The 27,278-nt window shown below is 40.4% G+C and overlaps 1 protein-coding gene across 1 annotated transcript in view; it reads left to right on the forward strand.

Moving 5' to 3' along the window:
• Positions 1-27,278, forward strand: part of RASGRP3 (RAS guanyl releasing protein 3) — a 79,705-nt gene that overhangs the window by 34,244 nt on the left and 18,183 nt on the right. The window contains exons 2-11 of the mRNA XM_052648482.1: positions 796-928; positions 5,740-5,930; positions 7,174-7,276; positions 9,097-9,159; positions 9,909-10,040; positions 11,568-11,715; positions 13,206-13,379; positions 13,767-13,883; positions 15,858-16,133; positions 23,734-23,811. Of these exons, the coding sequence (XP_052504442.1) occupies positions 5,861-5,930; positions 7,174-7,276; positions 9,097-9,159; positions 9,909-10,040; positions 11,568-11,715; positions 13,206-13,379; positions 13,767-13,883; positions 15,858-16,133; positions 23,734-23,811 (1,161 nt within the window). The 5' untranslated portion in view covers positions 796-928; positions 5,740-5,860. The remainder of the gene's footprint in view (positions 1-795; positions 929-5,739; positions 5,931-7,173; positions 7,277-9,096; positions 9,160-9,908; positions 10,041-11,567; positions 11,716-13,205; positions 13,380-13,766; positions 13,884-15,857; positions 16,134-23,733; positions 23,812-27,278) is intronic.

Consider the following 27,278-nt stretch of genomic DNA (forward strand, 5'->3'; position numbering starts at 1 on the left):
TTCAAGCTCTGGGGAAATTTTAACTTACTGTGTCCTTTTCAAACTTGTGAAAAATGTTTATGCTGGGGAGCAATAATTTTCACTGAAGCCAGAGAGTACCTGTCAACACGAAAGCAAGTCCAAAGCCATCAGAAGACTAAACAACATGGAATAAAATAACATTGACATTCTCACTGAGACTGTCAAGAGTGATTTAGAATCAGTTTCATGATCACCATAACAAATTGTTTTAGAGATTTACTAACATTCAAAAGTCAATGTTTGGAAATTCTTAATGAGTAATCTACCCATAGATGTATATTTGAAATAAAATAATATTTTATGTTGGGTATAAATTTTGGTTTTGTCACGCTTGTAGGTGTTTTGGGCTGCATAAGGTCTTAGTTGCAGCACGCTGGATCTTCATTGCTGCAAGGGCTTCTTTCCAGTTCCCTCAGGGGCTTAGTTGTCTCATGGCATGAGAAATCTTAGTTCCTTGACCAGGGGTTGAACCCACGCCCCCTGCTTGGAAGGTGGATTCTTAACCATTGGACCACCAGGGAAGTTCTCCATATTTGTAGCGTTTAATTGGCTGGAATTTATTTTATTTTTAAAAAACAATTTGATCTTAAAAATATCATGGCACCAAATAACTACTTCAAATGTATTGTCTTTTTAATTAATTTTGTGGGTGATGTTTAGACAAAAATCTCAAACCCACTTATAACTGAAGGGTTTTGGAAATGCTTTAATGCAATGGATTATTTGGGGCTCCTATTATTTAACTCTGGGGATTTATTTCTGTTCTTTTATCAGGTTCTCCAAAGTACTTGTTATTTGTGTTGGATAAACCAATTCAGCAGACTGCATCCTCAATGCATTTGCCAGTGATGGAAACTGCCCTTAATATTCTTTCAGGTCTGGATATCTATCTGTGTAAGACCAATAGGTAAGTATTTCTTTAAGCTACTGTAGATTATGTAAGAAACTTGCTAAAATAATTATGAGAAGAAAAGCTGAAAGAAACAGTTGTTTGGATGATGAAATTGTGGATAGTGATTTTTCTTTGCTTTTTCATTACTGTCCTATTTTAAATGATAAATGTATATTGCCTTTGTAATAAAGAAACTTTACTTTTGAAAAAACAGTTGTAGACACAATAATATCCACACAAATGAAATGAGATCTCAGGTACATATGCAGGTGATAGAATTCTAAACAGGGACACAGATACATCTACTGATTGCAGAAACAGATTTTAACTGGAGAGCCTTGTCCATCTGACTTTCATGTACTGATTCTTTGCAGATCACAAATATAACTCCAAATATGGTGACAGGTTTTTTGGTGCCAGATTACTTCTAACCCTCTGGGGAAAGTCAATACCTTCCCCAGACAGATTAGCTGAATAATTTTGGTTTTGACCTCAGAGTTAGTTTAATTAATCTAGGTTGCTTGGTTCTAAGTAAAATATTTGCTCTTCATTAGCAAGCATTAACAAGATAAAAGAAAAAAAAAGCCTGTTTATTGAGGGCAGGAGGAGAAGGGGACGACAGAGGATGAGATGGTTGGATGGCACCACCTACTCAATGGACGTGGGTTTGGGTAGACTCCAGCAGTTGGTGACGGACAGGGAGGCCTGGCGTGCTGCAGTTCATGGGGTCGCAAAGAGTCGGACACAACTGAGCGACTGAACTGAACTGATACAGGAAGGTAATCAAACTTGTCAATTGTCCAGTGTTGACTTTTTGTGGGTTTGACAGAATTTGCATTAAGGAAATCAGAAAAATTCTGCTGCAAAATGTCCTGGAAGAGGGACCAAGTTTTTATCATCAATGGAGTATAGGCAGATACTATCATGTCTAGAAAGCTGCAGAAAATCTAGAAAACTTCTGTTCCAGTAATGTTTACTAAAAGCTGCTACTAAACTAGCTATAGTTTAGTAGTAGCTTTTAGTACTAAAACAAACTAAAAAACAACCTCTTAAAATTTTATGGTGTCCACTCTTCCAAATATATACATATTCAAAGACCAGCTTTTTATCATTTTTATTTTACTCTTTCTTTATCCATCCATTCACTCATTCATTAATTCAGCAAATTCTTTTTTTGAGAGGCAAAATCTTAGGAATTAGGGAAAACACCAGAGAACTAAGACAAAAATTCCTGTACTCATGGAGCTTATGTATATAGTGCTAGAAAGATTTAAATGCAGATGAACAAATGTATAGCATCTCAAATGGGGGTACATGTTATGAGGAAAAATAAACCCAGGAAGAGAGATGCTGCTGCTGCTGCTGCTGCTAAGTCACGTCAGTCGTGTCTGACTCTGTGTGACCCCACAGACAGAAGCCCACCAGGGTCCTCTGTCCCTGGGATTCTCCAGGCAAGGACACTGGAGTGGGAGATAGGGCATGCCAATTGGGAGGTGGGCATGGAGAGAGAGTGTTGTGTTAAATTATGGTGTTCAGGAAGGGTCTTACTGATAAGGTTACTTTGTTAAGAGATGTAAGAGTTGGTTCTGCACTACTTTAACAATCCCATTTCACAAACCCTTTGAGTATCAAAGTGGCTCAGCATTGAACCAGTGTTTCTGTTATTTTTATGACATGTGAAATGATTCTTTTGATGCTCTGTGAGTGGTACCTTTAGCACCAGACTGTGTTTCCACTGGATTTATTTAGCTGGTGAATAGACTCATTCAGATGCCAATCTTCAGTGGCATCGTTGAACTAGTGCAGTCGCACATGTGGACCTTAGGCTTGTTTTTTTCTTTTCTTTTCATTCATGTGTTTGCCTTCTGAAGTTGACTGTGGGCCCACCGAAGGCAGGGATGAGGTGATGACGAGTTCATCTTGGTAGCCGCAATGCCTTGCCTAGTGCCTAGCAATTGTCAGGTGCTCCATGACTACCAAGGAATAAATAAACTTTGAGAGTAAAAGAGACATTGACTTTAAACAGTTCAAGAGATGAAGCCCAAATGGCCACATTTACCTGCTAAACTGTCCAAAGTAGATAATGGTCTTACATCATGATGATGTCTCCATTTCTCTAAGCCTTGTATGGAGCTGGCATCAAGGACTTGCTCTGTAAAATAAAATGATGGTGTGTTTCCTACAGGGACACTTTTGGCATAAGCATCTCTGAGAGGTTGTTTCTAATCCCACTTTCCCCGTGCCGTTGCTATAAAATGGACAGTTCTCAGGACCACGTTTTCCTTCTACCTCTGTGACAAATAACCTGGTTTATATCCTCTTTTTGAGATGGTGTGGAGTGCTATTTTTCACACTAGATTGGGGGGCAGAATTATGACAGCTCATGATGTCCGCACTTGGGAGAGCAATAAAAGGGACAAAGGGAAACCAAAAACTATTTTATAATGGAGTTCTGATTCAAGGCTTTAATAATTGTATGGCTTTAGACCAGCTGCCAATTTTCTGTGAATCCCATGACCTTGTGTCTATACTGGAAATCATAATTACTACCTTATAGTATTGCTGTGAAGGTCAAGTTGGATAATATATGCAAAACATCTGATATAGAACCTGGTACATAATGTGGATGTTCAAGAGATTATTGTTAATCTTGTTATTATTGTTATAGTATTTTTAATACTTTTAATAACACTATTAGAAAAGTTATGCAAATAATATTTTTTTACCAGTTGTTCAACATTTACATGATCACATTTATATAATCCTCATTAATATATTTGTACTTTAAAGTTTATCTCTCTATATATACTTGTAGGGGCTTCCCTGATAGTTCAGTTGGTAAAGAATCCACCTGCAATGCATGAGATCCCAGTTTGATTCCTGGGTTGGGAAGATCCTCTGGAGAAGGGATAGGCTACCCACTCCAGTATTCTTGGGCTTCCCTTGTGGCTCAGCTGGTAAAGAATCCACCTGCAATTCAGGAGACCTGGGTTCGATCCCTGGGTTGGAAAGATTCCCTGGAGAAGGGAAAGACTACCCACTCCAGTATTCTGGCCTAGATAATTCCATGGGTCGCAAAGAGTTGGACACGACTGAGCCACTTTCACTTTCATATACTTGTAATAAAATTAATCCAAGTAATCAGCAATATGTGAACCATGAACTTCCAGATGTTCAAGCTGGTTTTAGAAAAGGCAGAGGAACCAGAGATCAAATTGCCAACATCCACTGGATCATGGAAAAAGCAAGAGAGTTCCAGAAAAATATCTATTTCTGCTTTGTTGACTATGCCAAGGCCTTTGACTGTGTGGATCACAATAAACTGTGGAAAATTCTGAAGGAGATGGGAATACCAGACCACCTGACCTGCCTCTTGAGAAACCTGTATGCAGGTCAGGAAGCAACAGTTAGAACTGGACATGGAACAACAGAGTGGTTCCAAATAGGAAAAGGAGTACATCAAGGCTGCATACTGTCACCCTGCTTATTTAACTTCTATGCAGAGTACATCCTGAGAAATGCTGGGCTGGAAGAAGCACAAGCTGGAATCAAGATTGCCAGGAGAAATATCAATAACCTCAGAAATGCAGATGACACCACCCTTACGGCATTAAGTGAGGAAGAACTAAAGTGAAAGAGGAGAGTGAAAAAGTTGGCTTAAAGCTTAACATTCAGAAAACGAAGATCATGGCATCTGGTCCCATCACTTCATGGGAAATAGATGGGGAAACAGTGGAAACAGTGGATGACTTTATTTTTCTGGGCTCCAAAATCACTGCAGATGGTGACTACAGCCATGAAATTAAAATACACTTACTCCTTGGAAGAAAAGTTATGACCAACCTAGACAGCATATTCAAAAGCAGAGACATTACTTTGTCATCAAAGGTCCATCTAGTCAAGGCTATGGTTTTTCCAATAGTCATGTATGGATGTGAAAGTTGGACTGAAGAAAGCTGAGCGCCAAAGAATTGATGCTTTTGAACTGTGGTGTTGGAGAAGACTCTTGAGAGTCCCTTGGACTGCAAGGAGATCCAACCAGTCTATGCTAAAGGAGATCAGTCCTGGGTGTTCACTGGAAGGACTGATGTTGAAGCTGAAACTCCAATACTTTGGCCATCTGATGCGAAGAGCTGACTCATTTGAAAAGACCCTGATGCTGGGAAAGATTGAGGGCAGGAGGAGAAGGATGAGGATGAGGATGAGATGGTTGGATGGCATCATGGACTCAATGGACACGGGTTTGGGTAGACTCCGGCAGTTGGTGATGGACAGGGAAGCCTGGCGTGCTGTGGTTCATGGGGTTGCAAAGAGTAGGACATGACTGAGCGACTGAACTGAACTGAATGTTTATTATAATATGCTCCTGAATGTCTTTATCACTTGAAAATAAAGAAACTGTAAAATGTTGTAAATTCTTTTCAACTGAAAAATAAGATGTTATTTAATAGGGACCATTCCCATGGTCTGGAGAAGGAAATGGCAACCCATTCCAGTATTCTTGCCTGGAGAATTTCATGGACAAGGGATCCTGGTGGGCTACAGCCCATGGGGTAGCAAAGAGTCAGACATGACTGAGTGACTAACACACGCACACATTCCCATGGTCTCAGAGCATTATACATGCTAAGGAATAGTTTAGCAGGCATTTTGCCATCATGGTGATTCACACAATCTCATCACTTTGATAATTTTCTTGCAAAAATACAGAGTAAATGGAAGTTATTATCTTTTCAGGTAGGAAAGCCATGCTTTAACTCTAGTTAAAGATATGTTAACTAGTTTGGCAGAGCTCTAGTCTGATATTTTTTCTTCTTGTTTTTTAGATCCCTGAGACTTTAGGACAGAGACCACCACTAAGCACAAACATCACCCGCTTGCATAATTATGAAGATGATCTGCATGACGTTGAAAATGCCCCTAGTTTTTTGACGGCGGCACATAACCATGGGGTCAAGCGGACTTGGGAAAGCAGCAACATTAGATGAGCTGCTGAGCACTTGCATTGAGATGTTTGGTACGAGCCTTTCTCCCTTGTGTACATCTTGCTACTCTACCTCCCCCAGTTCAGTTGCAAGTGTTGCTATGGAACAGAAGTCAATCTCCATACATTGGTATTTGGGACTTCCCAGGTGGTGCTAACTGTAAAGAACCCGCCTGCCAGTGCGGAGACGTAAGAGTCGCAGGTTCGATCCCTGGATTGGGAAGATCCCTTGGAGGAGGGCATGGCAACCCACTCTAGTGTTTTTGCCTGGAGAATCCCATGGACAGAGGAGCCTGGCAGGCTACAGTCCATGGGGTCGCACAGAGTTGGACACGACAGAAGCGACTTAGCACGCACTCACACACCTTGTTATTTAAGGCCTTTTTATTAACCCCAGTCTGTCTCCCCAGTATCATCGCCCCATGCGTTTCCTTCCTTTTACTGTCCACAGCTAATACCCAGACATACTGTTCACTTAATGTTTCTGGAACATTCCCTGAATCTTTCTGCCTTTCTGCCTGTATCATACTCCTTCATTGAAAGTCTGCTTCAGGCCTCATTTAAGGTGTCATCTCAAATCTTTATAGTATCATTTCTGTACTCCCCAGTCAGGAATGCTGACTGTTTCCTCCACTCACCATAGCCCTTTGCGATTTTTTCATGGACATGGTACATGCAGCTGTGATCCTTTCTTGGTCCTTTGGCTTAGACATGTGTGAATAGCACAATCTCCTACATTCTGTGTTTGTCTATAAGTCTCATATCTCCTCCATAGTTGTAGACTTTACAGCTATATGCTTTTCATGTTGTCTGACTACCTTAGCATTTTGGATTATTCCTTGTACAAATAGAATCACAAAGAAGTTGTTTGTTGAATTGTTTTAGGAAGAGTTAAACCAGACAGAGTAGGGTTGCCAAATGAAATACAGGATGATCAGTTAAATCTGAATTGCAGATGAGACACATTTTTGGTATAAGTATGTCGTAAATAGGGCATGGGACATACTTGTACTAAAAAATTCTTTGTGGTTTGCCTTAATTCAAATTTAACTGAATCTCCTATATTTTTATATGTGAAACTTGGCAACTGTACACCAGAGGAAGGATGAGACCTACCCACTTAATTTGCAAGGAAATACCAGAAGTAGGAGGAAAATGATAATTGGGTCTACAAGAACTTTTTGACACTAATGGTTCTCTACTGATATTAGAAAAAGAGAAAAGTAGTATGTGCTATTGTCTCCTCACCTCTTAATCTTCTTTTATTTTTTAACAGATGACAATGGAGAGCTGAATAATAGTTATTTGCCAAGAATAGTTCTACTCATGCACCGATGGTATTTGTCTTCCACTGAATTGGCAGAAAAACTTCTCTGCATATATCTTTTTAACTACTGTGTAATTTTTACAATCATAAATCAAGTTCTGTACTTAGATGAGGTGTCTAACCAAAGCCAGTAAATTAAGATGAATAAACAGTCTTCAGTCAGTTATCCAGCTGTTTTGTGAATATATATAGATGTCTAGACAAAACATCTGGATGGCTGACCAAATAGTTGATTATCCATCTGAATGTTTTGGCTCTACTTGAAAATAACCACTTGATATGAAATGAAACAGGAGCTGTAGCCTGAATGTTTCTAACTTGTCTTAAACATTTCTGCTCTTAGTATAATGAAAGAATATTTAACACTGATTCAAGAGTTACTTTATTCCTTTTAGGAAGGCAGAGTGGTGGACCTAGAGGATACAGTTTAGACATATGGAAATGCCAGCCAGAATAATATGATCTGGCTCAGGCATAAACACCACCTAAATTTTCACATCGTCCCTTGCTGGTGAGACACAAGGAACATTCTAGCAGGTTTATTATAATCTGTTGATTGACATTCATTTTAGATTTTCTTCTGATACAAAGGCAAAGAAAAAAACCATAGTTAGAAACCCCATTCTATAATAAGGACTTTTAGCAATCCACCACTTTTGTGCATGGTACAATCCTAAAAGGTGGCTAAAAGCCAAATGACTGAAAAATGGCTGCAAAATAGTCACATACTTATAAGGAGGTTTTAGTCCCTGAGATCTAATGTTTATTACAGGTTCCTATAGTCTCTGCCTGCTGCAAGCCCAGGGGTCCTGCAGATGAGTGAGAAGCCTTGCAGGGCAGGGATAGCCTGAGAGGGCGTGGGGCCACTGAGTGTTACTAGGGCTAGCGGGGCTTCCATCTGCTTCCTTAAAGTTTCCTCCACTTTCTACTTCTTCACTCCATCATCAACCATCCCCCAACCTCAGACAGGGAGTAGGTGTTAGAGACGAGAAGGGAACATTCACCCTGAACAGAGGTCCCTGGAAATGAGCAATATCTTAGTACCTTGTGGTCCAAGGATTCCACGGGTCCTGCTATTGAAAGGTAGTATGTAGAGAAGGATGGAGGGAACTATTTTAGTCTTGCCCCATTCCCTCCTTAGGGTCCAAACACTGTCCACAAAATGTGCCCACAGACAGTATTCTCATCATCAGTATGTCCACTGCTATATGAAACACAAATAGAAAGGGGTATTTAGATACAGTAAAGCTTAATATCTGAAAGCACAGATTGTATGAAAGTTGAAACCACCTGTGAATTTACATTTCTCTAGATTTTCCTCTCTTTGGATTCCCTGCTCACTGCATATCCATGATACTTGGCATTTGCATGAACTCAATAAATATTAGCTAAAAAGTATGAATAAACAGACTTGAGACTAAATAACTGCAAGGTGTGTATATTAATATACCCCAAAATGACATTTTCAAATACTAAAGAAATTAGAGTACTTACATACGCCATTAATCCTATGTATAAAATCTTTTTGGCTAAAATGGTGTTTCTATGTACTATTCATTATAAATTATCTATAGTTAGTAGTATATTTGTCATTACAGCTGACAGTCATCATTTGGCAAGTGCTCAGGAAGGTAAAATTCACTTTATAAGTGGCCTCTCTTGCAGACCAAAAAAATACATCTCAGAGCAATAATACGTGGTGCTAGTTATTCAGCACTGATGTCATCAGAACCCACTTTTCTCCCCACATGAATATCCACGTCACCCTAATAGTATAGTCCTCTTCTTAAGAATTCATCTAAACTGATTAAACAGCCACAGATCTGTGCAAAGGAAACAACGTGCAAGGATTTTTTTCCTTAACTAGTGTACCTATCGAAATGCCAGTGGAGAAGGCTGTGATGAATTTCGATTAAAGATCTGCTACTTCATGAGGTACTTACAAATTTAATTGTCTTGTTTCTGGTTCTGGAATTATTGACAGTTTTCTTTTCCCTAAACTACAGACCTAATCTGACAGTAAAATGGACTCAAATCCCCCTTTTGTTGATTTTATTAAAAATGGCTCTCCTCTGTTGCTGGTGGCTTCCCTGTTGGCTCAGACAGTAAAGAGTCTGCCTACAATGCGGGAGACCCGGGTTCAATCCCTGGGTCGGGAAGATCTCCTGGAGAAGGAAATGGCAACCCACTCCAGTACCCTTGCCTGGAAAATCCAATGGATGGAAAAGCCTGTTAGGCTACAGTCCATGGGGTTGCAAAGAGTCAGACATGATTTCACTTTCACTTTCTGTTGCTGGGGGCATAGAATTTATCTTTCTTTTGGACTATCAAGCAGTGGTCAGTGTGTTTAGGGGATGAAAGCAGCTCTGAGAAAGAGTGCATTCATTTTTTTCTACCCCCTCCCTGTACACATTCCCACCTACTTGCTATGAGTTGGGAGAAGGATTTCTTCTCAGCTGTGGTTCTAGAAAGAAAGAGACTCTCAAAGTAGGAGTGGGGGACTTGGGTCCTTGATTGAAGCAGGGAAGAGCAAGACTCAACACGATGGATGGGGGATAAGAGATTGCTAATTTGAGGTATGGTCTTGAAGCATTGTTAAATGTAATCTGTAAAATGACACCATAGTTTCCACAGAGATCTAGCTTGAAATCTTCTGGTTGTCAAAAATACTTGATGTCTTTCAGGTACTGGATTGTGAAATTTCCTGCAGAGTTTAATTTGGACCTTGGTTTGATCCGTATGACTGAGGAATTCCGGGAAGTAGCTAGTCAACTGGGATACGAGAAACACACCAGCCTCATCGACATATCCAGCATGTAAGAATGGTGCAAGCTTCTTTCAAATATGATGAGTCTGCTTTTTGGGGGAGGGAGTAGTGATGATCCCACTTGACCTCCATCCATACCTGTTCAGAATCAAGGTGTGCTTCTTCGAGGAAAGCTTTGCTGCAAAGAGCACAGTCCCACTGGACATAGTTTATCTCTCCAAGCTTCAATTTCTGTGATTGTGAAGTAGAAATTGTACCTTTCTCATGGGGTTATAACCCACTCCAGTGTTCTTGCCTGGAGAATACCAGGGACGGGGGAGCCTGGTAGGCTGCCGTCTATGGGGTCGCACAGAGTCGGCCACGACTGAAGCAACTTAGCAGCAGCAGCAGCATGGGGTTATAATGAGCATCCAAGAAGTACATGAGATAATATGAGAAAGTATTTGGCACCTAATAGATGCTCAGTACTTGGTTACTGAATCTCGTCTCCTATGCCCTTGCCACTGTGTTCTGTGGATCAGCAGCTCTGCATTACCGGGGGGCGGGGGCTCGATAGAAACATAGAATCTCATGCCCCACCCTAAAGCTGCAGAATTGGAAGCTCCATTTTAGTAAGATTCCCAAGTGGTTCATATGCTCATTCAAATTCGAGATGCTCTGTACCATGGTGCTTCTCATGTCAGCCTGAGGCTGTGCAAATGTGGACCATAGCTGTGCCATGAACTGATTAGCTCAGTAATTAGGAACTTGGTGCTAATTAGGCTAGCATTTCATATTACTAGCTAACTTTACAGATAAAGCTATTTTAGGGTTGTAAGTATTATTATCCATATTGAAAATATATATACTTTTGTGTCCTAGGCATTCATACTCTAGTCTCTTTTTCTAAAATGCTTCTTCAAGAGTGATCCATGGTGAATGGTCCTGGAATTATTAGGGGTGTTGTTAAAAATATAGACTGTTCAGCCCAACTCCTCTACTTACCAGCTATGTAAGCTTGGATAAATTTTTAACTTCTTTGTGCCTATATTTTCTCATCTATAAAATGGGAGTAATAATAGCAATACCTGATAGAGTTGTGAAGATTTAATGAATTAATACCTGTGATCATAGTGGTGCCTGGAACATCAAGTGTTTGGTAAACATTGATGTTAAAAAATAGATTATTCAGATTATTCGTTCCTAGTAAATCAGAATGTCTGGTTCTAGCCCTCTGTTTTTATAACAAGCTTTTCAGATAATCTATGTGTTGGGGACCATATGGATTTTGGTGGTTTCCATCCCAACTACATATTGACAAAATCCCTCATGATTCAGACCTTACTGCTCACAAGAAAGACCAAGTAAGAGATTCTGGATCAATCCATGCAAACCAACCCTGTCTGGAGAAACAACTCGAAGATTATGTTCTACTGGCAATGGGTCAGTGGGTTTCTCTTCAAACACGAAGGATAGGGCATGTATTTTGCACAAGCCCCTGGAAGCAGGCAAAGAGTTAGAGAGTCAGTAGGTTAATAACTTCCATTGAATGAAATGGGCTTTCAGCACATTGACCAGACTTGCTTTTCTTTCATAGTCCTTCCTATGACTGGATGAGAAGAGTCACACAGAGAAAAAAAGTATCCAAGAAGGGAAAAGCCTGTCTGCTGTTCGACCATCTGGAGCCCATTGAATTGGCCGAGCACCTCACTTTTCTGGAGCATAAATCTTTTAGAAGGATCTCAGTAAGAAACTGGACATTTATTCTTCCAAGGATAACAACCTCCATGCCAACTTTCCCAAGAGCTGCATCTTCATACTCTGAAGTGTTGGCAGCCTCTGTCACTGTGCTCCTCTGGAAAAGGGCCCTTAATTCACAGGAACAATCGCTTTTAACCAAAGATAAATATTATCCTGTCTTTCTTGTATGGCTCAGGAGCTATATTTCTGTCGCTATTTTCAATGTCTCCTTTCATAGGATTAAAGCGTGATTTTCTAAATACTTGGTGGAGATTTAACCATTCAAGGTTTATTTAGCTCCATTGCTGTCTCCCAAGTGAATGCATTTGGCTGGGCCCTTCATTGGGGGGTGGGGGAAGAAATATTTATTTAGGTTGGGACTTGTATAAATGGCTAATTATGGGTATAGGTTGAAATTAGGAACTGTAAGCTTCCTGAAGAACCTTAACATTAGGCTGTTTCTTTCTCAGGGATGGACATCCTGGATTAAATATTTCTTTCTTACTTTGTCTTGATAGAGTTCCTTCTCTACGACCCCTTCCTTTCGACTGTGGTCTCTTCCTAGCCACCTAATCACTTACTCATTTTCCATTTGTTATACTATTTCCACAATTAGTCACAAATAGCCTTTGTCTTTGTCTCACCAAGCTTTGGGCATGTCACTCCTTTTCCAAGATGCCAAAGAATGAATTACATTATTGCTTGCAAAGAAGAACATGAGGTCAGAAGTATGGATTTCTGAAAGACTGATTCTTTTCACTGAGTAATCCTCCTTGGAGAGGACCTGTTGGGTCCCCACAGGCAGGCCCTGAGAGGAAACCTTGTGCTCTGTTTATATGATAGGAGGCTCTTGTGTATTAATATCTGATGACTCCCATGCTGACTTCGAGAAAATGTGTCTGTTTTGCAAAAGAGTGGCCTTACTTCAATTACTATTTTTTTCTCTTCTTTTCTTGAAAACAATTTTGCAAGCTTATTCTGACTTGAAATTATGATCGTTATGTTCATTTCCTCTTCTTTAATGCATGCCATTGTATCTCGAACTTGCCCAACCACTGAAATTACCAGTAGTGGTGAAAAATGGAGATTCTTAGATTATTCCTCTGGAACAGTGATCCTTTAGGTCTAACAAGTTTCCTGAAACCAGTGTTTTAGCAAATGCCCCATGTGGATCTTAAGATCCAGCAAATTTTGGACTCACTGGAATGTGACTTTGAGTCTTGTCCCTTGCCCTCCCCACCAACACTATGGTGTGTAATAATTGTGTGTCTGTGTATGGGAGAGTGAAATGCAGTGAAATAGCATGTTAAAGGTACAGATATAGTCATTATTCATAGTATATTCATATGTGTAAGATGCCATTGTAAGTGTGAAATGAAAGAAATAGTGATGTTGTTGGGAAACATTGTCTCATCTATGTTCCATGCAACATTCTAATTTATGATTTTTCAAAGACTCCATTATAACTCAGAGTCTCTGAATCTTCCTTTACTAGTTCACTGATTACCAAAGCTATGTCATCCATGGCTGCCTGGAGAATAACCCAACCTTGGAGAGATCTATTGCTTTATTTAATGGAATCTCTAAGTGGGTCCAGTTGATGGTTCTTAGCAAACCAACTCCTCAGCAAAGAGCAGAAGTTATCACAAAGTTTATCAATGTTGCCAAGGTATGTATGTCTGTTAATTAGACTGGGATTCTTAAAGGATTCTAGATATTCATTCACTTGGTTGAGAAAAGTCATTGAAGAAATTTGGAATTCACAATGTAGAAGGCAATTAAACTACCCATAAATGTCTAATGAACAAATATACTTCTCTCACGCAAGAAGATTGCTTTTAATTGGCAACACTTGGAAGTATTTAATGTAGCTATTTTCTGTGAAAGGATTGGTATATTTTTCTAGTGAGTTCTGTTTGTATTTCATTTTGAATTGATATTGTTTTTCCTACATCCTTGTTATTAAAATTGTATATGACTTCATCTGTACCGCCAAAAGGTGAGAATAATTCAAAAATTGTTACACAGTATTGAAGTTAACATTTTTTAATTGCAGAAGCTCCTTCAGCTCAAAAATTTTAACACCCTGATGGCAGTGGTGGGAGGCCTTAGTCATAGTTCCATTTCCCGGCTCAAAGAGACCCATTCTCATCTTTCTTCAGAAGTTACAAAGGTACAGTGAACCAGATCATAATCCCAAGTAAAAAATTTGCTTGGAAATTGTTTAGAGGTAGGATGATCCTAACAAATGTCACTCAGAAGGGGACAGTTTTTTTCTTAGACAATAGGAGGTTATAGCCATACCTCCTGGAAAAACAGAATAGAAGTGACAGCAAGCGTTCAATACAAATGCTTTTAAACCCCATTAACATATTGTAGTTGTAAATATTCAAAAAATATGTATTTGGTGCTTACTATGTGATCGGTATTATGAAATACATGAAGGTTATAAGGCAAATAAGACAGATATCATTGCTATTATCCACTCCTCAAATGAAGTCATTGAACACTTGCTCTCTTCATAGCACTGGATTCAACATGGGGGAAGATACAAAAGAAAAGGGAGGGGACCGAAAGAAATCTTTTGTATAGAAAGCCTTCAGATTTATAGCTGAGTTTCCAGGAACAAAAATAATTTAAAGCAATGATTGTTTCCCAAACTGAACTTTTTCCAGACCACAATTAAATATTTCCTTATGGAGCAAAAAAGAACATTTCATCCTTATGAAAAGATTTCTCTGTAAAAGTGTACTTTGCTGTAGCATTAAGGACCCTTTCAGCTATAAGTTAAAAAAAAATCTTGGAATTGTCTAAATAATAAGGAAATGGATTGTGTCACATACCTGGAAAGTCCAGAGGCAAGGCCAAGTCCATGCATGGGCTGATCAGAACTCTGGCTCAGTTGCTCTGAATTCCGCTTAGTGTGAGGTTTTTGTTTTTGTTTTTCATCAGACTGATTTCCCTCCTGACTGGGTTGTCTGCAACAGTGGAAAAACTTTGCTCTTTTGTTTATGAAAGTTGGAGGTAGGGAAAACCCCTCTTTAGCTTTGTCCCCATGGAATAAAGGCCTTCTTTTTTTAGGCAGATTGGACCATCTCAAATCACATGCCCACCCCTGGGCCAATAACAGTATCCAGAGGAATGCAACATGTTGATTGGCTTAACTCTTATTCCTGAACCAATCATAAACCAGGGGGATGAAATTATGATGATGGTAGATCAGAACCTATGCTTGGACTTGGGCATGGAAACAGCTCCATCTGAGACACATGGGAAAGAGTATACTAGTCACCTTAGGGTCTATTAGGAAGGTCTGGTTGCTGTTAGACAACCAACAATAACTTGTTCATATGAGCAGGAGAATTTAAGACACAGAAGCACTGCTGACTGACCTCAAACACTGTACTCATTTCAAGTATAATGGGGCTCATTATGTGTTTCATTTTCCTTTAGATTAGTACTGAATTTCCAGTAGAGAGCATAACATGTTTTAAATGTGAAAATAAGAACTCAATGGAAAAAAAATTGAAAAAAAAAGATAATTCAATGGAGGCTCATAGAGGCTTGGAACCACCAGTGTATATTGAAAAATTATTTATTCAAACTCCTCTTTCTTGCAGAAAAAGAAAGCTAATGTCCCTAAAAGTGAAGTGACTTGCTTAAGGTCACCTTCTTACTTAGTGGCAGAGTCCAAAACCACAGCTATCTCACACATCAATATGACTGTTCCTGCCCCTGTCCCTGTCCTGTCCCCTTCAAGTTATATCTCAAATGCAACTTTTTCTTGGAACTAGGAAATTTTAATATACTGCATATGTTAATATAATATATGCTTATTTTTTGGATTGTAATATTTCCATGAATTATTAGATACTTATATAATGATGCCATTTAACATCTCAACATCCCTAGTAGGTAGGCAGAGGTGTGGGCTATTTCTGGTTTGTAGCAGAATGGAACAGGCTGTCCAATTCATAGTCGGGTTTTCTAACTTTCTTTTTCCTGGTTAGTATCTCCCTGCATCAATGTTGGTGCAATCAATACTTCTCTTGGTAGCAGAGGAATTTCCTAGCCACACACTGTTGGGCCTGGTGGTGGGCAGAAGGGAAGGCCGTTTGAAAAATCTACTTTTCCATCTGTTCCCCAGAACTGGAATGAAATGACGGAGCTGGTCTCCTCCAACGGCAATTACTGTAATTACCGCAAGGCTTTTGCCGACTGTGACGGCTTCAAAATCCCAATCCTTGGCGTCCACTTGAAAGACTTGATAGCAGTCCACGTCATTTTCCCAGACTGGACAGAGGAGAACAAAGTGAACATTGTGAAAATGCACCAGCTCTCCGTTACCCTGAGTGAACTGGTCTCCCTGCAGAATGCCTCCCACCACTTGGAACCCAACCTGGATTTGATCAACTTGCTCACGGTGAGTTCAATGGGCTGGAGCTTGTGCTCCAATAGACCAGAGCTTGAACCTCACCTCCCAGGGGATGCAGGAAGATCCACGCCAGCAGTTCACAATGAGGGCAGGGGAGGGGTTGGATGCGGGGTCAGTGGTTGGGAAGAAATCTCAAAGAAGGAAGGGTGGGGAAGCCACACCTGTAACCTGCGTAAATTCAGACTGTTAAATATGGTTTCCAAGCACAGAAAATTCCGTTTGCTTTGAAGGTCCCAGTCTCTGCCCCCACACCTCTGGTTTCTGGAGTTCTTAGAGAGGCCCCCCAAGCTCTGTCCTCAGGGCTTCACAATCCTGCATCACACTAATCTAATTCATCACCCCCTTCCCTATGCCCTCAGCTCACTGGCTTCTCTGGATCCTCACCACATTGCTGCAGCTGAAGCCTGGAGTAAAGCAGGAACCTTCTCCAAGATCTCCCTGCCCCCACTCCCACCAGCCTCCCCAGACCACCAGAGGCACTTCCCAGTCTGGCCCTGGAGGCCCTTCCGGACTTGCTTTCTGACTCTTAGTCTCTCCTCGTTTCTGATCACCTGATCCCGCATCACACCTGCCTTTGAGGAGTATGGGGCTTACACTTTCCACCAGTAATTGCTGCCTTCTACTTTCTGGCCATTGCATTTTCTTGGAAAATTCTTTCCTTACCCCTCCATCCCACCCCCTACCCCACACCCCATGACTAGCTTAAATTTAAATGCCTCTCTCTTTATTTAGATGCTCTCAGGGAGCATTCTGTTTCCCTCCAAAGCAGTAATGCGTCTGACACCTGTGTTGCCCTTGCACTTTGTACTTTCTCATCTATAGGAGGTACCACCTGACATTAGATTTTTTTTTTTCTGTCTACTTGCCTTATGCATCGCATGTCCCCAGCACCTTTCGTAGTACCTAGCATATGTAGGGGCTCAACAGATGAACTGAATGCTATAATTAGGAATGATGTCGGTTGAAAGAAATTAACCCACTTCTCATCATTTTGGGCATTAGTGGCACACACAGTTAGCTGGTCTCTAGGTCCTAGCACTTTTAGATACACAGGTGTGTAGAAGAGAATATTTCCCATTGGCTGCTTCTTTGTCAGGGGGGAAAGAGGCATAAGCAAATTCTCTCAGCTTAGCTGAAACAAGTGGAGGAGTAACTTCCTTGTTTGGGTTTATGACACTGTAACATTTGAAACTTGGCTGCAATACTGAATTAACTACTTCCTTCCAATGGCCATAGGAAATGAAAACAACAATCCCTCCGAAGCTCTGAAGGGCTAAATCCTCTAGGGCTGCTGCACTGGAATAAGAGTATGGTTCCTAGACCTTCTCACCCACTGTTCCTAGAACACATAATTGTCTACCAAAGAGTTGACCCCCTAGGTATAGGCAATAATGGCAGCTGCCTTCTTCGTATAAAGCAGAAGTGGTCAACACACAGAAACACAAATCTCTTGGGGTTCAGATTGTGTGACAAATAATAAACACACAGACATTCTCACTGGGTGTGGGGGGAACCTCACAATCATCCAGGCACCTGCATTTATTAATCATTTGTCATGTAAATCTGTTTCTATGAATAAGTAACCAGAGTTGCAGCCCTAATCAGACTGTGTAAACCCCCATACACAGGTGATGTCTGCAGACCAGTCTCAGGGTGTAGCCGAGGTTTCAGGTGTCTGTGTTCAGACTGTCTCCCTGAGGTGGAGGATAGCTTCACATAGCAGGTGCCTATACCTGGGCAGATTCTCATCTGGAAAAAAGATTATGATAGAGTAGGGGAAATAAGTTTTAATTGTAAATGCAGCAAGCAACATCATGACAGAGAAATCTTAAAGGATTTTGAATGAAATTTTGGGATGCTGATGGAAAATCTGAATTCCAGAAGTAAAAGCTAAGAAATAATTGGATTTTTGCTGAGAAGGAAAGAAAAAAAAAAAAACCCTCAATCTCTAGTTCTCTCTCTCTCTCAGAAATTGAAGGAAAATTTAGAAGCCACCAGGCATCATATTTAGTCAGAACAGTGGTAGTACAGTGTAGTATCCGGGCCAGAATCTCTGATGGGAGATAATAGCTGTTGACCTTGCCTCTGCAGTTTTTTAGCTTTGTCTCCTTCTAACTGACTTTGTATTTTTTTCCTAAAGAGTTTTGTGCTCATTTGTGAGGTCTCACCCAGTTCTAAACTTCTGTGGTTCTAGATGTAAGGAATGGTGGAGCCTTGGGACTAAGGAACCAAGTGTCAGGCTGATCCCGTGGTTCCAGCCCAGCACGCATCAGGATAGCAGATTTCCAGAGATGAGCACAATCATCAAGTCAGTTCCTACTTACAGCCAAGAGCCTTACTCTCTCCCCACAACCAAGGAGAAAGTTCAGTGCGTTCATTCTTCCTGGCCATAGGCAGATTCATCTCCTCAGAATCAGGGTGGAGGAGGCTCCCAGGAGATGTTCACTGGAGCCCAGTGAACATTTCATGAACCACATTCATGTTGGGATGAGAACCGTATGATTGATCGTATGATTGATTGGCAGCTGCCCAAATGCATGTGAGGTCATTCTTAGGCACAGCATTGAAGGAGTGATTCTTTCTGCTCCAAGACCCTAGCTCAAGTTTCTGCCTGAAGTGACTGCTTCTAAATATGGCCCCTGGTGAGGAAGCTGATATCAATTGAGAGCTCCAAAAAAAGGAAAAGTAGAACTTTTAAGTTCGTCAGCAATTCCTATGTATCTGCCCGCTCTATGTATAGCAATGCTTGAACTTTCTGTAGTAATTGATTCCAGTTTTCACAGCACTTTTCACATATATTGCCTCAATAGATTCTCACACACACCCTGTGATGTAGCCTGGACAGGTCAGAGGGTATAACATCACCCCTGCTCCTTCCTGTTTTAGAAATGAAGAAGCTGAGAGTCATAAAGGACAAAAAAGCTTGCAAATAACCAACTTCTGAATCCCCAGTTTGGATGTTTCTCTCTCTCACGCTCTGATGGACATTTACTCAGTAATGTGGGAATATTGCTGATATCTATTTTATTTTACATCTTTGAAAATTAAATAATCTCTCTTTTCATAGGCTTCAGTCGTATCCAACTCTTTGTGACCCCGTGGACTATACAGTCCATGGAATTCTCCAGGCCAGAATACTGGAGTGGGTAGCCTTTCCCTTCTCCAGGGGTTCTTCCCAACCCAGGGATCAAACCCGGATCTCTCGCATTGCAGACAGATTCTTTTCTTTTTTTAATATAAATTTATTTATTTTAATTGGAGGCTAATTACTTTACAATATTGTGTTGGTTTTTCCATACATCAACATGAATCTGCCACAAGTGTACACATGTTCCCCGTCTTGAACCCCCCTCCCACCTCCCTCCCGACACCAGCCCTCTGGGTCATCCCAGTGCAGCAGCCCCGAGCATCCTGTATCATGCATCGAACCTGGACTGGCGATTCATTTCACATATGATGTTATACATGTTTCAATGCCATTCTCCCAATGTAGACAGATTCTTTATCAGCTGAGCCACAACGGAAGCCCAAGAATACTTGAGTGAGTAGCCTATCCCTTCTCCAGGGGACCTTCCTGACCCAGGAATTGAACCGGGGTTTCCTGCATTGCAGGGGGATTCTTTACCAACTGAACTGTGGGGGAAGTGTGTAAAGAACAAGTTAATTACAAAACAAAATCTATGTGAGCAGGGACTCTGTTTGCCATTTTTTCAATCGTAACTTTAGCCCCCCAAACAACACTGGGCACATGAAAGAAAGGCGACCATACCACCAAACTGCTGTGATTTGGCTTATTCCCTGTTTGAGGGAAGATCTGGAGAAGACCCTTTCCATTGTGATCCTAATTCATGTAACCAGGAGCTTTCAGACTGAGGCTTCTTGTTTCACGGTACGTGAAATAGTCTGATTTTTTTTCGTGGTATTTTTAGACCTATCAGTTACATTTACCATTCTGAGTATATGCAAATAACTGGAAAGCCCCTGTATTTTTACAATCGAAGAAGAAGAGGAGAAAGAGGAGGGAGAGGAAGAGGCAGAATTGTAAAAATTGTGAATGGAGATAATTTGATGATCAAGTGTGTGTTGTTTTACAATTCTCCAGTCAAGGCAATGTCAGTCCTAAGATGCAGACTAAATCCACAGCTATCTCTGCTGATAGGCTTGGATGTAAAGGCAACAACCTGAAACAGTGACTCAAAACATTTTTCAGAAACAACCAAACTTAAAATGTTAGATGCAAATAAAGATTTTTGAAATCCCATTCACAAGTTTCCTCTAGTATTAAAAAGGTGTGTAGAACGTAGAACAGGGCCATAACACCCAGAGGAGATCCAAGAAAGCAAGTAAGATTGTGACTGGGAAAGCAGAGAGATGGCAAGACTGACCCAGATGGCAGCTCTATATTTATGGTTGAACACTGTGGCATTTGGCTGCTATATTGATTGGAAGCCAAACCCTGCAGTTCCCTTCTGTGTGACCCTCTAAAACAAACCACAGTGGACACATACTATCTTGTTTAATCTTCCCAACAAACCTGGGAGGGAACTATTATTGATTCCCATTTTACAGATTGAGACAGACTCTAAAGGCTAACACTAACACAACGTTGTTAATCAACTATACTCCAGTAAAAAAAAAAAAAAAAGAAACCTAAAGAAAAGGTATTGACTCGCTTAGGTTCATACTGCCACTAATAAATGGAAAGCAAACCTTGAAAGAAGACCAAAACATTTCCATCATGGAGTCAGGTATCTGTTCATTGACACAAAAAAATCCCCCAAAGTGTTCTGTATCTTTTGAAAGAGCATCTCCCCTACGTGGTGTGTGGCATATTTAGGTTTTTGGTTGGATGTTCTTGTGCTGCCATCTTCTCTTCTCCAGCAGATGCCAGTGCCATCGTTAGAGGAGGAGTCAGGAAGACAGGAACATACTCATTAAAGCCTGGGTTAACTCCTGATATCAAGTAATTCAGAAGGAAGGAGTCACTCAGTTTTCTAGGTAGCAGTCACAGTGCAAGGTAGCAAACTAGGACAGGGATTATGGGGGTAGAAAAGACAGGTATGCTGTTTGCTTTCATGAGGCTTGAAGATCAGGAGAGTCTTCTATTGTGGAATTTATAAAATGGTCAGCAACTTTTCATGGCAGATGTGCTTTATTTGACCCACAAGAATCATAAAAAATTTTTTATCATTAGATGCCAGTGCTTATCATATAATGGTCCAGATTTGTGACTTCTTTTGATGAATTGGAAGATGTGGCAATTGTTGTCAGACTGATGACAATTTGCCTTAGCTGAGTAGTGGCTGTCTCCCATTCATTCATCAGAGTTCACACTCGTGCCCTTGCTTCCCTAACCCAGAGATCCAGTATCAAATTCCACTTATCAGCACAAATTTTTCTTATTGTTGGGCTAAGAGGAAAGATCCCCAAGTTAATCACATTGCCAAACTCTGTTGCCAAATACTGCATTGTACCAATGTCTCTACCACAATCTCCCTTTCTCACATCTTCTTTCACTCAGTTATATAGTAGTCTGGCTCCTAATAGCATTTGTTTGTGACATGGGGCTAGTTCCTCTCCAGCAAAAAGTCAGGGCCCCTAAAGGTAGAAGTGACTGCTTTTCAGGGGAAGGTGAATACAGTGTGCATTCTTTGTGAGCAGGATTTTCCTGATCTGAAATGATACTAGGGTAATTTTGTAGTAAAGCCAATTGTCAATTTTATTATGCTTGGAAAAAACTTTTAGATGACAAAGTTTAGGTAAAGCAATACATGATCAGATGTGTGACATTCTTAGCTTAAACGTTATGTTTAGTAGGTAGAATAGTGACTAGAATGGTCCTCACCATATATTAGGCAGCCGATAAATATTTGTTCAATGAACGATGCAAGAATGCCATTTTATAATGCCAGCTGCTTCTTTTTTCTTTAATGAGATAAAACAGAAAGATAAATTCTTCAAAGATATCCTTTGTCTCTGAGTTTTCTCTTGCTTCCTTCTTCTTTCTCTTCTCTCTCATTCCATACCTGTACACATTAAGCCTTTATCTAATTTATCTAAGCCTTTTTTTAATTGAGTTTTTAACGTTTGAATTTTTTCCTAAGTAGAAAACTATTTAACTGTTTTGGCTGCATTAGGTCTTAGCTGTGGCACCTGCGGGATCTTTCTTTGCAGTGTGCGTCTTCTCAGCCCGGGTGGACTCTTTAGTTGCGGCGTGTGGGCTTAGTTACCCCACAGCATGTGGGCTTAGTTCCCCAACCAAAGGTCGAACCTGCATCCCCTACTTTGGAATGTGGATTCTTAACCACTGGACTACCAGGGAAGTCCCTAAGCTTTTATTTTTAGATGAAATATATTAAAGGAAAATTTCATGCTTAAATGGTCAGAGAAAGGACAGGGCATATGGTTCTCTTCCCTGATGATGCCATCCATGGTAGGATTCATCTTCCCAGTGAAGGGCATGTATGGGAATTATCCAGGCGTATTTAATCCTTATGAATTCTGTTTTAGGTGAATGAGACCATGCATTTTAAGGTTTTGTAGATTTTTATCCGTATTCTTCAGTCTTGGTGTATGTTGTCATCCTTGCCTACCCTGTTTTTTCTCTGTATTTTTCTAAGTCTTCCCTGGAAGGTCCCAGTTTACAAATTCCTCTGTGAATCCATTCTGATCTTTTCAGCCTTCAGTGGTCCCTCCACACAGTAACAAGAGTAGTTTTAGTAGTTGTAACAATAACAATGACAGCGACAACATCAGATTACCTTTCCTGAAATTTCACTGCGTACCAGGCCCTGTGTGAAGCCCTTTACCTGCCGTATTTCATTTGATCCTGATAAAAATCCAATTAGATAAGGGATTTTTGTGATCTTTCCCATTTTACAGAAGTGGAAACTGAATGTCAGAGAGAAAGTAACTGGCTCAAGGTCACAGATTTAACCAGAGACAGGCTTAGAATTTGAGCTCAGATCTCCAAAACCTCTCCGCCGTGCTTATACACACTGCTCCATGAGAACTTCCTACAGCGCTTGGGGTGGGACAGCTTCCTCGCATTTAGCTTGTGTTGCCTTTTGTTTATATGAATGTATCTTTTTGTGTTCAGGTCCTAGTTATTCAAATAAAGTGTCAGGCCTTTGAGGGCATAAATGACTTTATACCATTTTGTATCACCAGAACCTAGCACAATGCTCGGAAATAATAGAAACCTTTTCATTGCTGCTTTATTTCTACAGTTCTCGAATCAAACCTGTAAGACAGCGCTGATTCCATTTCCAAGTCTTATTTTATGCACTTGTCCTATTCTGTGATGTCAAGGATTCCTGACCTCTGGCTCTGAGGAGCTTGGTTCTTAGGAGCTGCTCAATAATTATTGAGGAATTGAGTCCATGGTTCTTATATGCTGATGACCACACTAGGTTTAACTTTTTTCTTTTTGAAATTTCATTTTCCACCTCTGCCATGCTATCTTTTTAATGTTCTACATTCAGCTTTCTACATTGACCCCAAGCATTTGGTTTGAAGAAATTTCAGCAATGTGAATAAGTAAATAAATAATTCAGCATTCTGATTTATCCCTTTTAATTTGTTGTAGCTTTCTCTGGACCTCTATCACACAGAAGATGATATTTACAAACTATCACTGGTTCTGGAGCCTAGAAATTCTAAATCGGTAGGTATTGTTTTCTCTCTGAGGATTAGTGACAAACACCATTATTTGTCATTTACAGTAATTGCCCATTACAATAGTGCTATGTGGTCTAAAGATTGAGGAATTAAAAAAATCTATATTCTCATTTTACCAGTGGAACAGCTTAGCCTTGACAGATAATTATCTCTTCACTTCACAGGCTAACAAAGAACATCATTTCCAATTACTCTGTTTTATTCTTGATCTTCCATGTTCCCTCTGAAACTACCAACATATAGGGCTAAAAAAAAAAAAGTGGTAACAATAACTCGACTTAATGTTTAAGATCATTCTGAGCCTTCCAGGCTTTTTTAAAAGCCTATTCAACATAAAATTAGATTTAATAAATTTTAAATACCCTAATCATAATTCACAAATTTCTCTACTAATGATTGACCCAACTCAGAATTTCAATATCTTATTTGGATAGCGCCTCACTTAATTGATAGTTAACTCTTAGTAAAGAAACATTATACAATGAGTTGAAGAAATTGCATTACTGAGTGTACACTGCTCAGCTATGTTTTATACCAGGAAGAAAAATATCAGGATGAATATGAAATTTACAATAAGGATGAGGTTTGCATGATGAAGAAAAAATTTCTGTTTGTTTCTTATATATATATCCTGAGATCAGTTTTCTTACAAATGTCTCATTCATTACCTCCATTCCAGTTGAGTTCTGTGGTGTGTTGCCAGCAACTCTAGGCTCTAAGTCTGTCCATCTATTAATACCCACTACAATTCTGAACCATTGAATTGAAAGAGGCAGAATGACTGTGAATGCTGTTCACAGTGAAGGCCAGGTGGGAGAGCATAAACTTGAGTCTGAGTCAGTTGACCTAGTAGCATCTGTTCTTAAAATAATGAGTGGTGTTTCCATCACTGTGTTCCTCTCGCTGCCAGTCCCAAGAGGCTCATCTTCTGGGGACACTGCAGAACGAAGCCTTATGGGAAGATACAGCACAGACAAAGGGAGGGGTTAAGGCCAGACTCTTCAAAATTAGCATGATAAAGAGAGCTCAAAAGAAAGGTGAACTTCCCAGGTGGTGCAGTGGTAAAGAATCTGCCTCCCAATGCAGAAGACAAAGGTTTGATCCCTATGTGGGGAAGATCCCCTAGAATAAGAAATGACAACCCACTCCAGTGTTCTTGCCTGGGAAATCCCATGGACAGAGGAGACTGGCAGGCTACAGTCCATGGGGTCACAAAGAGTCAGATGCAACTGAGCGCAAATACAAGCAGGAAAGAAAAGTCATGTTATTGAGAAAAGGGAATTTGTACGCTTCTCTTTCATTGCATAGCTCTGGTGTGATGAAGCTGTCCTGTACATGCACACAGCATCGCTGCCTCCTGACACCTTCCTTTAGCTGTAACCGGGCATCTTAATTGCTGCCTGTTGGTTGTTGAATGCCTGGCAGGTCATAATATGTATGTTATCTCATTGACTCTGTTAAGCAAACAGAGTCTAGTCAGCATAGGTATGTTTGACACAGCCAGTAAGCGGGAGAATTTGGATTCCTCTCGGGACTATCTGGCTTCATCGCCTGTGCTTTTTCCTATGATGCTTCCCATCATTTCCGCACCATCTCTTGTTCAGAAACAGGGTAGGAATGACCATGTTGGCATACATGCCTGATTTGTGCCCTTTAGATTTACTTTATTTTCAGTCTCAAGTTTTGCCAATTTTAGGAGCTATTTCCATACAATATAAAAAAATCTTTAAAAAGTATTCATTTATTTGATTGCACCAGGTCCTAGTTGTGGCAGATGGGATATTTAGTTGCTGCACATGTGATATAGTTCCCTGACCAGGAATCGAACCTGGGCCCCCACAATGAAAGCATGGAGTCTTAGCCACGGGACCACCAGGGAAGTGCCAAAAGAGTCTTTTTATCTCTTATCAAAGCAGAAGCTTTTGAAAACTTTTCCAAGTGCTAAAACCCTATTGTTTAGTCGCTCAGTCGTGTCCAACTCTTTTGTGACCCCATGGGCTGTAGCCCGCCAGGCTCTTCTGTCCTTAGGATTCTCCAGGCAAGTATACTAGAGCGGGTTGCCATTTCCTTCTCCAGGGGAATCTTCCTGACCCAGGGATTGGACCCGTGTCTCCTGCATTGGCAGGCGTATTCTTTACCACCGAGCTACCAGGGAAGCCCGCTAAAATGAAAACTCTATGAATACGCATTTCCCAATCCCTTTCTGTCTCTTCTCTAAGTGGAATGTCACCCTATTTGTATTTAGTGTTTGACACCTGTTGGGAACTAGAGAACAATTTCCAGTCAGGATTCTTACTGAGAGCCTGTGGCTTTAGCGTGCTTGCAGCTAGAGCCGGCCGACCTCGCCTACTTAGTCTCAGAGCTTCTCGACCTTTTGCTGTTCACAGTGGCATCCTTTGTGCCTCAGTTTTTTCATGCTACCTCTAGGTCAAAAGAAATACCTAACATTTCTACTTATAGAATAGTTAGGTCCAAGCAACTAAGTATGTATAAATATTGATATTCTAATGACTTAGTACCCGCTTGAAAAATACACACTGAAAAAGATATTACTTTTATTTCATTCTTAAATAACCACAAATACTAATGTGCGCTAGGCATTGTACAATGTCTTAAATCTTGGAATCATGTTGATACTGTCACCTTTATTACTTGTTCCAAATTGATTTTTTGCTTCACAAAGATATGATATCATTGGTAGAAACATAGGATCATTTAATGGGTGAACTTTGTAGTTTGTGTGGAGTCCGACAAATATTGAGTATAGCTATATTTCCCTTGGAAGTTTGAAATATCTTCTGGTATCCCTCTGAGTTTATGATAGTGCTTTGAGGAGATGGGGGTGCTTTACAAAGTACCAAGGGGTCAAGGGTTTAGTCCTTTGTCATATCAACAAGATGAAAGACTTGACCGAAAGAGCCGAGATGGGAGAGAGAGTGTGTGTGTGTGTGTGTGTGTGTGTGTGTGTGTCAGAGAGAGAGAGACTGTGAAAGGGTGACCATATTCAGATGGCAGATATTTTTTGTTTCATTTGTAGCCCACGGGATATCAGAAACACCCACCTCACAACATTAGTAGAGGCGTAAACCCATATAGTTACATCTCAACTCCCCTTGCAAGAATGTTTATTCCGAACTCAGTGTCCAATTAAAAAAAAAAAATCTGCTAATACATGTGTGTATGTAGGCACCAGAAAAAATATTTCACTGTGTGAGAGTCCAAGGGAGAGGACACAACGTGCACAGCACTCTTGGCTGGTCTCCTGATAGGACTGTGTTTTGTGCTTGTGTTGTATAAACGTGTTATGCATTATTGCCACCATCTTCTCACATTCTTAAGTGAAAATATCTCGCAAGAACGTAGTAACACCTGTGGAGAAAACAAGTTGCACTGAAGAGGGCTCAGGGGAGCTAGTGATTATTCAATCCATCAGGAAGTGATTAAGCATATTGA

The sequence above is a fragment of the Budorcas taxicolor genome, chromosome 11 (assembly GCF_023091745.1).
Source record: "Budorcas taxicolor isolate Tak-1 chromosome 11, Takin1.1, whole genome shotgun sequence".
NCBI classification, from domain to species: domain Eukaryota; kingdom Metazoa; phylum Chordata; class Mammalia; order Artiodactyla; family Bovidae; genus Budorcas; species Budorcas taxicolor.